Below are 13,286 nucleotides of genomic sequence, written 5' to 3'. Positions count from 1 at the left end.
AAAAAGTCAGGAAAAAGAAACTATTGTCTCCCTGTTCCTACTGAGCAGTCTTTCATTTGACTTAAACACTACAAAATAGTTCCACTGATTTCTCTATAAAATTCACTCTTCAGATTTCTCATGATTCCTATCCAGATATTTTTACAAGTAACAATGCTGCACAAAGTATTCTCAAGTTAAAAAAAATTTTCATACTTTTCCTACATTGCTTTATCTTACTACATCCTACATCCTCCTACAAACACTCCAGCTTTTCTCCTAGTTCCAGAATTTAGAGAAATGCACTACAAAATACACATGTAAGTGCAAATGAAAACTGTTAACATTAAATACAAAACCACTTTTGATTTAACTACTTAACTACTATGTGAATTAAGAAAACAGCATATAGCAAACAGTTTAAACTTCATATGTTTTATTCCCCACTTTTTAATTCTATCACCCACCCCTATTTGTTAATATTTCCTGCTGGCAGAACAGATTTTCTAAGCAGTTAATTTCTGACAACTTATTCTATACAATATGCCCTAATTTATTATTCTTCGTTTAAGACTAACTCTCCTACAATTTCCAAGGGTCCACCTTTCACTCAAACTTTTAAGTTTTAAGTTGGTTGGCTGGCCAGCCAGCCAACCAGCCACTCAAACTTTTCACTTTACAACCAAAGCTGCCTCTCTTTAGCAGGGCTTTTAACCCATTCAGTTCCAGCTTAGGACAACAGGTCATTTTTTTTTTAGTCCTTACTTACATTTTGGTTCACTGAACTGCAATCAATCCTCCACTTCTTCCTTTTTACTTGACCAAGAAACAGCCAGGTGGCAATTTTGGGAAATGGCAAATATTTTATCCATGGCACTGCTCTATTTTACTAGCACCAATGCCAGATTTCAAAATTACTTTTACTGTGCCTCACTAGTGAACTTTATGTCTTCCCTCCCAAAATTGGCCAGAAAACATTTTTGTGAATTAAGTATTTCCTCCTAGACTTCAATAGAAGAAATAAAACTTGGTTCCTGGATATAAAATTATTTGATTAGAAGAAAAAATAAAAATTACCCATACTTTATATATTTTATTTATAATCAGTTATTTCCACAAAGTTGTCATGACTAGATTTATGCACAAGCATGGGACTAAAATTAAAAATGTTAGCATTTAAAAAATCCCCAAACCAATTTAAAATTTAAATAGTGATTATAAATTAGTAAAAGAAACATACATGTCTAAAAGCATATCTTAAATTTTAAACATGGATCATCTATGGATGACTTAAAAACTTACCAAACTTCATTATTCTTAAATTTTTACAAATCCTTCCAAAAGTATACATTATAGTACACTCACTACCATGCTTCAAATGTACAAAAGCTGTTTAGCAAGCCCTCTCCCCTCATAAACACTCCAGTAGACAAAAATTAGCTGCTCAAAAGCCTTCAGAGTAGCCAGGTGGGACTATGGACTGAGCTCAGATGGGTACTTACAGCACTCCGTCATATCTCAGAATTGCCATTCTATACGGTGTGACCGTGGTCAATTCACACCATCTCTTCAGTTTCCTTACGTTTAAAATGGAAAGAATGCAAAGATACCCATATACAACTCCTAACCCATTAGCTGACATCTGGCTGGTAGTTAATGGGCAAATGCAGGAATCATTTCCTGTCCTTCCTGTGAACTGTTCCCACTGGGTAACTTCTTAAAAGAGCATGTAAAAACTAAACATATCTTATAAAACAAACTTAGGGTTCAAGATCAACAAAATAATTTACAGAGGCACTCAGTAGCTAAAAAATATTGTTTTCAATTGAGAAAAAATCAGATCAAGCAACAAAACAATGAAAATGGGTTAAAAACTAACATTTTTCTATTTTTTAAAACAGGTCTGAGACATGATTCATATACTATAAAGCTCACTCCTTTAAAGTATACAATTCTGGGGCGCCTGGGTGGCTCAGTCGGTTAAGCGTCCGACTTCGGCTCAGGTCATGATCTCGCAGTCTGTGAGTTCGAGCCCCGCGTCAGGCTCTGTGCTGACAGCTCGGAGCCTGGAGCCTGTTTCGGATTCTGTGTCTCCCTCTCTCTGACCCTCCCCCGTTCATGCTCTGTCTCTCTCTGTCTCAAAAATAAATAAACGTTAAAAAAAATTAAAAAAATAATAATAAAGTATACAATTCAGTGGTTTTTACTATATTCCAGAGTTGGGCAACCATTAGCCCTATTTTGTTTTAGAGTACTTTAATCCCCTCCAAAAAACTCCATATTCATTCCTCCCCACCACCAACGAATTTTAATCTACTATCTCTATGAGTTTGCCTATTTAAAAAATTTTTTTAAATGTTTATTAATGGGGGGGGGGCAGAAAGAGAGGGAGACACAGATTTGAAGCAGGCTCCAGGCTCTGAGCTATCAGCACAGACGCGGGGCTCGAACTCATGACCTGAGCTGAAGTCAGACAAACTGAGTCACCCAGGCACCCCATGCCTATTTTTGACATTAAACAATAATAAAGGCCTTTATGAAGATTCAAACATATCTCCAATGAACCCCAAAGTTGGCTGTCCTTTCCAAAGTGATTTACCATTCAGCATCTCTTAATTAAGGTGAACGAGGTGATACATGGCCATTAAAGTTTAGAGAGTATTTTATGTTTCCTCAAGGCTTAAAAGGTATATTGCTGTAAATTTTCCCATTATAGACTTTCTTTCAGCAGGGTCTTAGAATTCCACTTCAGCTAAAACTCAGCTCTGACAAAAGGAGGAAATAAAGTGGAATACTCAGGATAAAATGAAAAAAGATATATTAAAAATTTTGCAGAGGAAGACTTTATATAGAGGTGGTCAACTATTGGTCTTTCAGGTAACAGCAGGACAATGGGAGAAACCAATACAGGGCAACCAATAGTGGGTGAATTGTCTCTAAAGCCTCTAAATACAAAAACTGACTGAAATCATTTTACCATTACTAAACACTGGCAATTCTACATAACATCAGGGACAGAATATTTCTTCCCCTAAAATAAGTTGTTGACTGAGATGCTTAAGTTTAAATCTACTGCTGTGGTTACTGTTGAGTTTTAACAATATAAAAGCATCAAATCTGTACATTTTTATTACATTTCTTTTAATAAGCAATCTATTCTTAGTGGAAATTTATTAGGAAACCCTCCAGTTATGTGGTCAGTGCCCAAAACATGCAGATTCACCACAACTGTGAATTCACATTTGGAGAGTCACTACAAAGAAATTTCGTATAGCTTATGCTCAGGCTCAGTTTGTTTCTCCAATCCTGTGGTTCCTATATACGAGTGTGTGTTTAAAGATTAAAGAGTTACATTCAAAATAAGATAGCTGAGTGCAATTCTTTCTTGAAATCCTTTTTTCTGGTATAAATATTTACTAATAGCCAGGATAGGCCCTGAACAAAGGTATAATGGAACATAAAGCTTGAAGATCCATGAACAAAAATCACGGAGGTCATTATTATGCAACAAAATATAAGGAAGCAGACATTTACACCTAATTTGAAGAATGTTTAACTAATAGAAATCTATACTGAATTTTTTGGTGGAAATATTTTAGTGAAAAAATTTTTTTGACTGAGGAGACATTTCAAAGTCATTACAATCAATGCTGAAAAAAGACATGGGTACTACTGTGATTTCTAGAATGTATTATGAAGTGGGTTTTTTTCTAAATTTGTACCAAAAGTGACTTATGTTTAAGACTCCCTAACCAGTGTATGTGTGTTGCTTTATGTACAACTTTTCATGATTAAAACCAATAAAAAGTGTTCTTCATTCAATTATGGGTGAAGGTAAGATTGATGAATCTGGCTATAACTGTTTACTGAACACAAATATGTGAAGATCACCTTGACAGTCATTGGCAAATATGCAGAAATAAGGCTTGAAAGGAAACTGGAATATAACAGAAAGTCAATATTATGACAGACCAGTAAATAGGTAAGTTTTTCTACTTTTTCCCAAAAAAAGTGCTGATGCAATTTAAAAATATTAACTCCTTTTTTCCACTATAACATTTATTTGCAACTGGCATAAAGTTCAAGTTTCTTTTTTTGGCCAATCTCATGATTACTTGTGCATGAAGTAATTCTGTTGTAGAAAAGGTCTATATTAAAAAGAAAGAAAGAAAAATTGTGCTTTGGTGGCAAATAAGCAAGGCATGCCATTGTTCTACAGTTTCTTCCAACTAGGATTACTGACCCACATGGATTTATACCAAATTCACCAATTATCCAAACAATGATAACAAACAATGATATCCAACAAATGATAACTCTGAGCGGAACTTGTATGGCTCTCTACTTTTCACTGAGCCCTGCCAGCTCCCCAGCCCTGATGCCCAACTCCATCACAACCTTAGCATGGGGGTGCCTGGATGGCTCAGTCAGTTAAGCATCTGGGTTCTTGATTTCGACACAGGTCATGATCTCATGGAGACTACTTAAGATTCTCTCTCCCCCTTTCCCTCTGCTCCTCCCCCACACATGCTCGCTCTTTTTCAAAAACAAAAAACCATGGCATCTAACCCTTTTTTTTTTTTTTTTGGAATATTTATTTTGAGAGAGAGAGAGAGAGAGAGAGAGAGAGAGAGAGAGAGAGAGAAAGTGCAGAAGCAGCAGAGAGAGGAAGACAGAGAATCCCAAGCAGGCTCCACACTGTCAGCACAGAGCCCAATGCAGGCTTGAATTCACAAACCATAAGATCATGACCTGAGCCAAAACCAAGAGTCAGCCACTGAGCTGACTGAGCCACTCAAGTGCCCCTTAGCTTCTAATTCCTAACTTCACTCCAGCGTTACAGTAGATTTCTTGCTGACTTCACTACTAACCTGCACAATGTGCTTCACTGGAATATCAAAGTTTCTATATTTTTCTATGCCTTCGCAATCACCAATAAGGAGCTCTAGCTATAAAGCAATGAAATGTAATCAATAAACCATGAAAATATTTAACAGGACGAAGGTGACCAGGATATAATAAATTATAGTATTGTTTGTGAAATCTTAATAGTTCTCAAAAAAAAAGTCGTTGACAGTGCACTTTTAATTACATGTAGTATTAGCAAAAATGCAAACATGTCTCTTCAAATCTAAGCTTTCTTTTTCTAAGTTTATTTATTTTGAGAGAGAGAGAGAGAGAGAGAGAGAGCGAGCGTGCACCTGCATTTGCACACAGTGGGCCAGGGGCAGAGAGGAAAGACAGAAACCTAACCAGGCTCAATGCCATCAGCGCAGAGCCCGATCCAATGTAGGGCTCAAACTCATGAACTGTGAGATCTCAGGAACTGTGAGATCATGACCTGACCCAAGATCAAGAGTCAGACGCTTAACCTACTGAGCCACCCACGCACTGCCCCTCCCAAGTTTAACCTTTCAAGATATTTTTAAGGCCTAGTCTAACAGAAGCCTAACTACTACCAAATTCTCCCTTTTCCTGTTCCATCAAAATAGAATATTAATCAACCAATGTTACCAAAAATTTGAACTGGTAATAGGTAAGGTGCTTATTCTATATACCTGACAACATAGCATAGCTTGTTTTTAGCTCATTAAAGTTGTATGCTTGCGAGGTGGGCTAAAAAAAAAAAAAAAAATCCAGCATATTATCTCAACAAATGTTATGAATAATATTAAAGGTTCATTGTTTATGTAACAACTTTGTTCCTACCATGTTATCAAGGTATATTTAAAATGAGATTTCAGTGTGTGCAGATATCTATAGAAACGTTACCTGGAATGCTGAAGTAAAGTATATTCACTTGTACTCCATGGCAGGGAACCACCTACAATTTGTATCTGGTAAAAAAAACATTTCCCCACCCCTGCCAAATACCAACTACCATTTTGTCAACTTTCTGTCAGGAATTTGGTTTCACAAGACTTATAAGTCAACTTTTCCATCATTCCAAGTTCTCTCTGATTCAGTTCCTTAATCATGTGTCCATGTCATTTTTAATGAAACAAATACTAAGCAAAATTCTAGACTTTTAGGGCAGGGAATATTTTCAACAAGAACATCAGTGATAAATGCTGCAACAGAAAGCTCCGAAAAGCCAGCTTCCCTCCACGCACTATAAGGCCGGATTTTTACTGTTGTTGGAGATAAGCAACTCACTGAGGGTCAAGAAAGAGCAGAAGAATACAATGATAACTTTAATATCTAAAACTCGTGTGGTAATAGCATAACATGGTCAAATGAGGGAAGAGAAACCTCCAGTTTTACTTCAACTATTGCCCTGGTTCTCTGTATCTCTTCCACACAGTAAGAATCTTGTGTCAACTCTTTGTCCACTGCTTTAGATAAAACTCTCCAAGAAGAAAGGAATGATCAAAAACAACTAAAGACTAATATTACGGGTTAAAATGATAACAACAACAAGGTATCTTTATCATATGATTTAAATTCTGGAAGACAGAGGCACCTGAGTGGCTCAGCAGGTTAAGCATCCAACTTTGCCTCAGGTCACGTCTCGAGGTTCCTGGGTTTGAGCCCCAACCCCACGTCAGGCTCTGTGCTCACAGCTCAGAGCCTGGAGCCTGCTTTGAATTCTGTGTCTCCCTCTCTCTCTGCCCCTCCCCCATTCTCACTCTCTCTCTCAAAAATAAACATCAAGAAAAAAATTTTAATAAATAAATTCTGGGGTGCCTGGGTGGCTCAGTCAGTTAAGCGACCGACTTCAGCCCAGGTCATGTCGTCGCGGTTCGTGGGGACAAGCCCCACATCGGACTCTGTGTTGACAGCTCAGAGCCTGGAACCAGCTTTGGATTCTGCGTCTCCCTCTCTAATGTTTTAAATAAACATTAAAAAATACATACATACATACATACATAAATTCTGGGAAGACAAACGCACCTAATAATTAATAGGTAAAATACTCCATACATAAAACTTTCCAGTGGGAAAAGGAAGGAGCGACAAGTTCCCCACTGAGATGTAGAACTCAACTCTTCAGGATAACATGGTAGTTCTAGACAGCCCAGTGAATAAGTGTACGAACATAAATTCATAAAGTATTCATAAAGCTTAATTTGTCTGATCTTAAAGATACAAATGAATGTTAAAGTTCTCATATTTTCTTCCTGAATTCCCAACATATCATTATATGCATACCACTTCAGTATCTCACTATCTCAGGGCTGTAGTTCTCTAAAAATAATCTGAGGATCCCTGGGGGTCTGAGTTCCTTTCAGTGGTCAATGAGGTAAAAACTGGTTTCATTTTAATACTAAGACATTTCTTGCCCCTTTCATTCATTTTCTCACAAGTGTACCGCAAAAGTTTTCTAGAGGCTACCCTGACGTGTGTAATTGCAAGAGATTGAACTTCTAAAGAAGTACATATGAGAACCCAGGTTTAAAAACCAAAGTTTAAATGAGATTTGCAAAAATGTAAAACAATGTCATTCTTCTCACTTTTGTTTCAGAAATGTTATTTTTCATTAAAAATGTTATTTTTGTTAACATCTAATGATTTGTTATATTTAATAAATGCATTTGTCAGATTAAATATCTAAAATGGTAAATACCTCCAAAATATATATGATATATCATCCACAAATGTAAGAGTTCTCTGTGGTCCTTACCTTTTAAGAGCGAAAGAAGTCAAAATGCAAAGTTTGAGAATAGCTGCCCCAGAGAAACTCTTATATATGAAGACATGTTAAAGAAAGTTCACTGTCATGGGGCGCCTGGGTGGCTCAGTCGGTTGAGCGTCCGACTTCAGCCCGGGTCACGATCTCACGGTCCGTGAGTTTGAGCCCCACGTCAGGCTCTGTGCTGACAGCTCAGAGCCTGGAGCCTGCTTCTGATTCTGTGTCTCCCTCTCTCTCTGCCCCTCCCCATTAATGCTCTGTCTCAGAAATAAATAAACATTAAAAAAAAAAATTAAAAAAAAAAAGTTCACTGCCAGCAATGAGAAACAACTTGAATGTTCATCAACTGGGGAACTAGATAAATAAAATACGGTTTATTCAAATGACAGCATCCCCCCCAGCAGTTAAAATGAAATCTTAATATATAATATTAGTAAAGTTTAAGGAAAAACACAAATATGTACAATATACCACTCAGGCATATCAAAACACAGAATATTACATATTGCTTATGTACCAGAGATTGATACTAAATTCACTTTGATTGCCTCTGGAGAAGGAAAGGGCTTTAACTTTTAATATTTTAAAATTTAAATTAAAACCACCTATTAGGGCTCCTGGGTGGCTCAGTCAGTTGAGCATCTGACCCATGATTTCAGCTCAGGTCATGATTCCAGGGTTGTGGGACTAAGCCCTGCATCGGGCTCGGGCTCTGTGCTGAGCGTGGAGCCTGCTTAAGATCTCCCTCTCCCTCTGCCCCTTCCCCAGGCTGGCTCCGCAGGCACATGTGCACAAACACTCTCTCTCAAAAACAAAAAACAAAAAACCCCACAACACTTATAATATTAATATTTACAACTGTCCATTCTTACTGCTATATCTTCTCTGCACTTTTTAATACTTTAATTAAAAGTCTCAAAATCATAGATGCTGCCAAAAAAAAAAAGTGTGAGGAGATCTACTCTTTTGGAATTAGACAAGATTGGTTAAAGGCTAAAATGTAATCAATAGATTTAAAAAATCCAATCCATAACTCTTATTCATTCAACAAACTTACAACATACCAAACTCTTCACATTAAGAAGTATATAAGCATAGCAGAAAACAATGAAGTACCAGCTATAATTGGCCACTCACTTTTTTCACTTACCTTTTTTACAACCCCTACAAAGTGTCTCACCATAAAAGTCCTGTTTAGTGGGTCTTTAGTAACTTCATCTTTTATCTTCCTTCCTGTATCAGAGACACTGACCTCTTTTACCTGTGATCTGTACCCTTCCTTTTATCCACAATTTTGTTCTAAGCAAGCCCTCATGTTGCTTTAAACTATGCTTCTCTACAGTTCCACTCTCCCAACATGCTCAAGCTTCTACTAGCATCTAAGAGACCAGGGCCTGAATGTCACTTATTAAGGCTAAAACCTCATATATGCTATATATGAGCATACAAATGGCCCAGCACCAGTGCCTTCTATACTGTTAATTGCTCTTTCCCTTCATGTCCTTAAATCCCTCATAACCAAAATTCTAAAAGACTACATTTGTTTCCTTATCTCCATCACCATTCAACCTTAAGCTTCAGATCCCATTACTCTCAAATTTTAGCTGCTTTTTTCTTAAGTCTTAACCTGTAACCTCTCCCCTGGTATTATACATATTATCTGTAGGCAGCAATTATGATGAGAAGATGTGCACTCAAATCCCAGCTCTGCCATTAGCTAACAGTATGCCCTTGGGCCAGTTATTATTTAACTTCTTTGAAAATCAGTTTCCTCATCTATAAATGGATGTCTGTGCAAAGCTGTGGGAATATTAAGTTAGATATGTATATACAAAATGCCTGATATGCCAGAGATGCTTATTAAATATTAATTCTTTTCTCTCCCCTCTCAATTTCCTCCAGGGCACATCTGAGAGTGACTTCCAGATGTCTCCCTCTATTCATTGGTTGCTTCCAAGTTTGAGTCCTACATGCCCAACTGCTTGCCAGAAATTTCCACATGACTTTTCCACTCAATCTCAAACCCAACCTATTCAAAAACCAAACATATTTCCACCTCCACTAAGTATGCTTTTGATGATTGCTTGATTTGCGTTAGTAGCATCACCACTCTCCCAGCACCTAGAATGTTGGGGGCAAAAGGTGCTTATAAGCCTACGAGATGGCAAGGTCCATGGATTCCTCTGGCCCATATCCTTTTCCTGCTCTCCATGCCAAACTCTACTTAATTCGACCTTAGTCCTGAAAATGTCAATCTTCCTCAGATGTCTGCCTTTATAATATACACTACAAATCAAGCAGTTTTCTTGATTGTATCACACTACTTAAAATCTTCAGTTTATCCACAGCCCCAAAATGGAATTCAAACACATTAGAAGGACATGAAACTTGTCAGGCACCAAATTACTTAACCATCTTTACTTTCCCGTAGCCTCTGGAACCAAACTATTATACTGTTCACTTATTCCTGAGCACTGTTGTCCCTCAATCACTACTTCCTACACCTTCTGAAATTCTGAAACTGACATCAACCTTTTCTTCCCAAGTCTTCACTTGCCATCCCACAGTACTTTTAAAGAGCCCCAAAGAAGCTGTTCTATCACATATTAAAGTTATTTGCCAAAGTCTTGTGTTCTCTATTACATTAGGCTCCTAGGGGACAGAGATCCTTGGTAGTGCCACAGTATTTAGGACACAGCTTTTGTAGCTGAGCACGCACTCGAAAGTTTGTAAAATTAAGGTAAGATTGGGGAGATTTGAAATTACAGGGAACTAACCAATAACATTTCATGAATGGGGAGAAAAAACTGAGAAGCACTACAAATCAAACAGGCAGGCGCAAGACGATGGATTTTAAAATCAGACTAATTTCTCCAGAAGGAAGTTTCTTCAGAAGAAAGATGGAATTGGCAACACACACCTAACATAATGTAATTTGCAGTTCATGAAGACTAGGAATGGAAATAAAAATTGAGCTGAAAATTGTACCAAGATAGGAAAATTCTCATTTTGTATATTTTAAAAAGGTTAAAATACCATTTCCCTTTTTCGAAAAGGCAGTATCATACCTAATTTTGGTTTTTCAAAGTAAAAACTAATCACACTTTTCCAGAACTAACGTAAGATATTTTGCTTATTAATGTGCTCAATGTCAACTGCCATAATGCCTAACTCACAATTAAGTACTTCCGAACTTAAGAATACTCTAAAAAATCCTTTTTCATTAAAAAGAGTCCATAAGATTTTATCTGAGGAAATATTTACAATCTTTAAAAAACTGTTGTACCATTTAAACAAATCCTCATGCATTCAACAAGTATTTGCCTCCTATGGTGAGGGGAGGAGGAAAGAATACAGACTCTCTGCCCTCATGGAGTCAACATTTCAGTGAATTTTGCCTTCAGGAAACCAAGTCAACTTCCAAACCTGAAATCTTTGGAGTAGTATCACAAATTGTCTAGCCATCAAATATTAGGAAATATTATTTCGTTATTTTGAAAATCATCACACTGCCCAACAGCAGTTGCCACTACAGTTAAGACATTTTTTGTACCCAACAGTTGAAGACAAATCATCTAGAGGATAATCTGTAAGGCAATGAAAGGTCCTAACTGCAGTGTTACTGGAGGGTCGCATATTACCGCACTGCAAATCTAGAAGAAAAGTTATCGCACCTTAATTCTGTTACAAGTGAAATTACAAAATCTTATCGTGAGATGCATCGAGTTTTCAATATATCAAGACATCTAGACCTACAGTACTCCATCTGACTTTTTCAATGTTGGGTTCCTCTTTAGTGTTTGGAAAAGGAAAATAATCCAACTCAACACAAGACAACAGTTTCCATTCGGTAATTGTATTTTAAATTATCAATGGTCAAGTCCCCTCCCCCCAAACCGATTTTGATGAAGAGGGTGTGTGGACTCTACGCTCCAAAAACAGCACCTGGAACGGCTGGAGATAAAACTATAGAGCTTTAAGGCGGCAGGCAGCTTTGTTCCCGGTTTTGGGAGGTTTTCACATGTAAATGTTCCCCTAGAAGGGAGCCGAGGATTAACTACCTCGACCGGACTGCGAGGGTGGGAGACTAGAGGCCAAAGCCGGCTTTCTACCGGACTAAGGCGGGGCAAGTACTCTCCCATTCAACTTTTTAGGTGTCAACGTTGGGGCCAAAGAGCCCATTACAAGGATTGTGTTCACCACTCGAAATCAGGAGCCACCCCTCTTCATTTGGGGACCCCAATTCCCAAGTGTGTGAATCTTGAGAGAGGGGGGATGAACACCCTCTCCGACTCCTCCTCGACCCGGGATCAGAGTCCAGTCGCCGCCGCGCCGGGGCCCGAGCAACAGGAGAGCGGAGGCCGCCGCTCCGCCAGCCCGGCGACCGGCAGATGCTCCCGCTCCCCCGCCCCCAACCCCACACGCCCGCCCGCGCTTCTTTCTTAGCCCCTTGCGGACGCCCGGCACTGCGAAGCCAGTAACGGGCTGGGAGCAGAAAGCGAGAGCGCCGGGACCTGAAAGAGGGCGAAGTTGGAGGCACCAGCGCCGACGCGGGCTGGGGGAGGCCGGAAGGGGGCGAGGGGGGCAACCCGAGGTCGCTGCCCGGGTGTGGGCGATGGGGGAGGGGTGTGGGGTCGGTTCCCGTGGCCGCCGCGACCTCTCCCGGGCCGCAGGCCTCTCCGCGCAGGCCCCGCCGCCCCGGAACCCGGGCAGGAAGCGTCCCCACCCCGACCACAGCTTTAAACCTCCGGCGGCGGGAGAAACGGAGTCCCGGCTCCCGCGGCAGGCCCGGCACCCCCGCGCCCCGAGCACTCCTCACCTCCTGGTTGAAGGCGTTGACGGCGTCCATGTTCGCGCTGCGGCGGCGGCTGCTCCGGGCCCGCCGGTCACATAGACCTCGCGCCGCGGCGGAGCGGGGCCGGGGAACCGGCCGGGCCTGAGGGGCGGGGGGGGTGGGGGGGCGACGAGCGGCGGAGCCAGAGGCCGGGCAGGAAGAGGCTGCGGCCGAGGCGGCGGGGCGGGCGGCAGAGGCGGAGGGTGGCGGGCCCCCTCTCAGTCCCGTTCGGAGGATAAGGAAAAGGAGGCGGCGGCGGCGGCGCTGGGCTCCAACATGTCCGTTTGGTGGTGGCGGCTGCGCTCTGCGTCTCGCTGACACGGCCCCCCGCGCCCTCACGCACTGGCCCACACTGGCCCGACCGGCGAGCGGGCGGGCCTCTCTCTCCCTCTCGCCAGCGGGATGGCGGCAGCGGCCCGAGTCCACGCCGCGCGGGGCACCCTGGGACGGCTCGGGCCTCCCAGCGCTTCCTGTGCCCGGCTCCCGCCCCGCCCCGCCTCGGGCGCGCTGGCCCCGCCCCCGCCCCGCCTCCGCCCCGCGCGCCGCGCGCTCGGCTGCTGGCGCGTGACGCCGGGACGCCGGGCGCTTTCCCGCCGGCGGTGGCGGCGGGCCCGGGAGACTGTTTGGCACTGAAGCTGGGTCCCGGCGAGGGCGCGGGAGAGCGCGGGATCCCAGAGTCGGGAAGCTGGCACCGAGAGGGCCAGCGCACACGCGCGCCCCTGCCCGACGCGGCGTTCGCGGGTGCGTTTTCGTGCCATTCTACCCATGCGGGCCCTGCACCCGGCCGCGGCTGGCGGGCGGACACAGACCCGCTAGCTTTACCGCTGGCTAGAACAAAGG

At 41.6% G+C, this 13,286-nt stretch overlaps 1 protein-coding gene across 3 annotated transcripts in view; it reads right to left on the bottom strand.

Moving 5' to 3' along the window:
* The window catches only part of SCAF4 (SR-related CTD associated factor 4), a 59,957-nt gene extending 47,016 nt beyond the window's left edge, over positions 1–12,941 (bottom strand). For all 3 annotated transcript variants that reach the window (XM_027041735.2, XM_027041737.2, XM_027041736.2), the window contains exon 1: positions 12,432–12,941. In XM_027041735.2, the coding sequence (XP_026897536.2) occupies positions 12,432–12,461 (30 nt within the window). In that variant the 5' untranslated portion in view covers positions 12,462–12,941. The remainder of the gene's footprint in view (positions 1–12,431) is intronic.
* Between the last annotated feature and the right edge of the window lie 345 nt (positions 12,942–13,286).

Source organism: Acinonyx jubatus, chromosome C2, assembly GCF_027475565.1.
Source record: "Acinonyx jubatus isolate Ajub_Pintada_27869175 chromosome C2, VMU_Ajub_asm_v1.0, whole genome shotgun sequence".
Classification (NCBI taxonomy): Eukaryota; Metazoa; Chordata; class Mammalia; order Carnivora; family Felidae; genus Acinonyx; species Acinonyx jubatus.
Note: the sequence above shows the minus strand (reverse complement) of the source record. Positions and strands in the feature narration are given on the sequence as shown.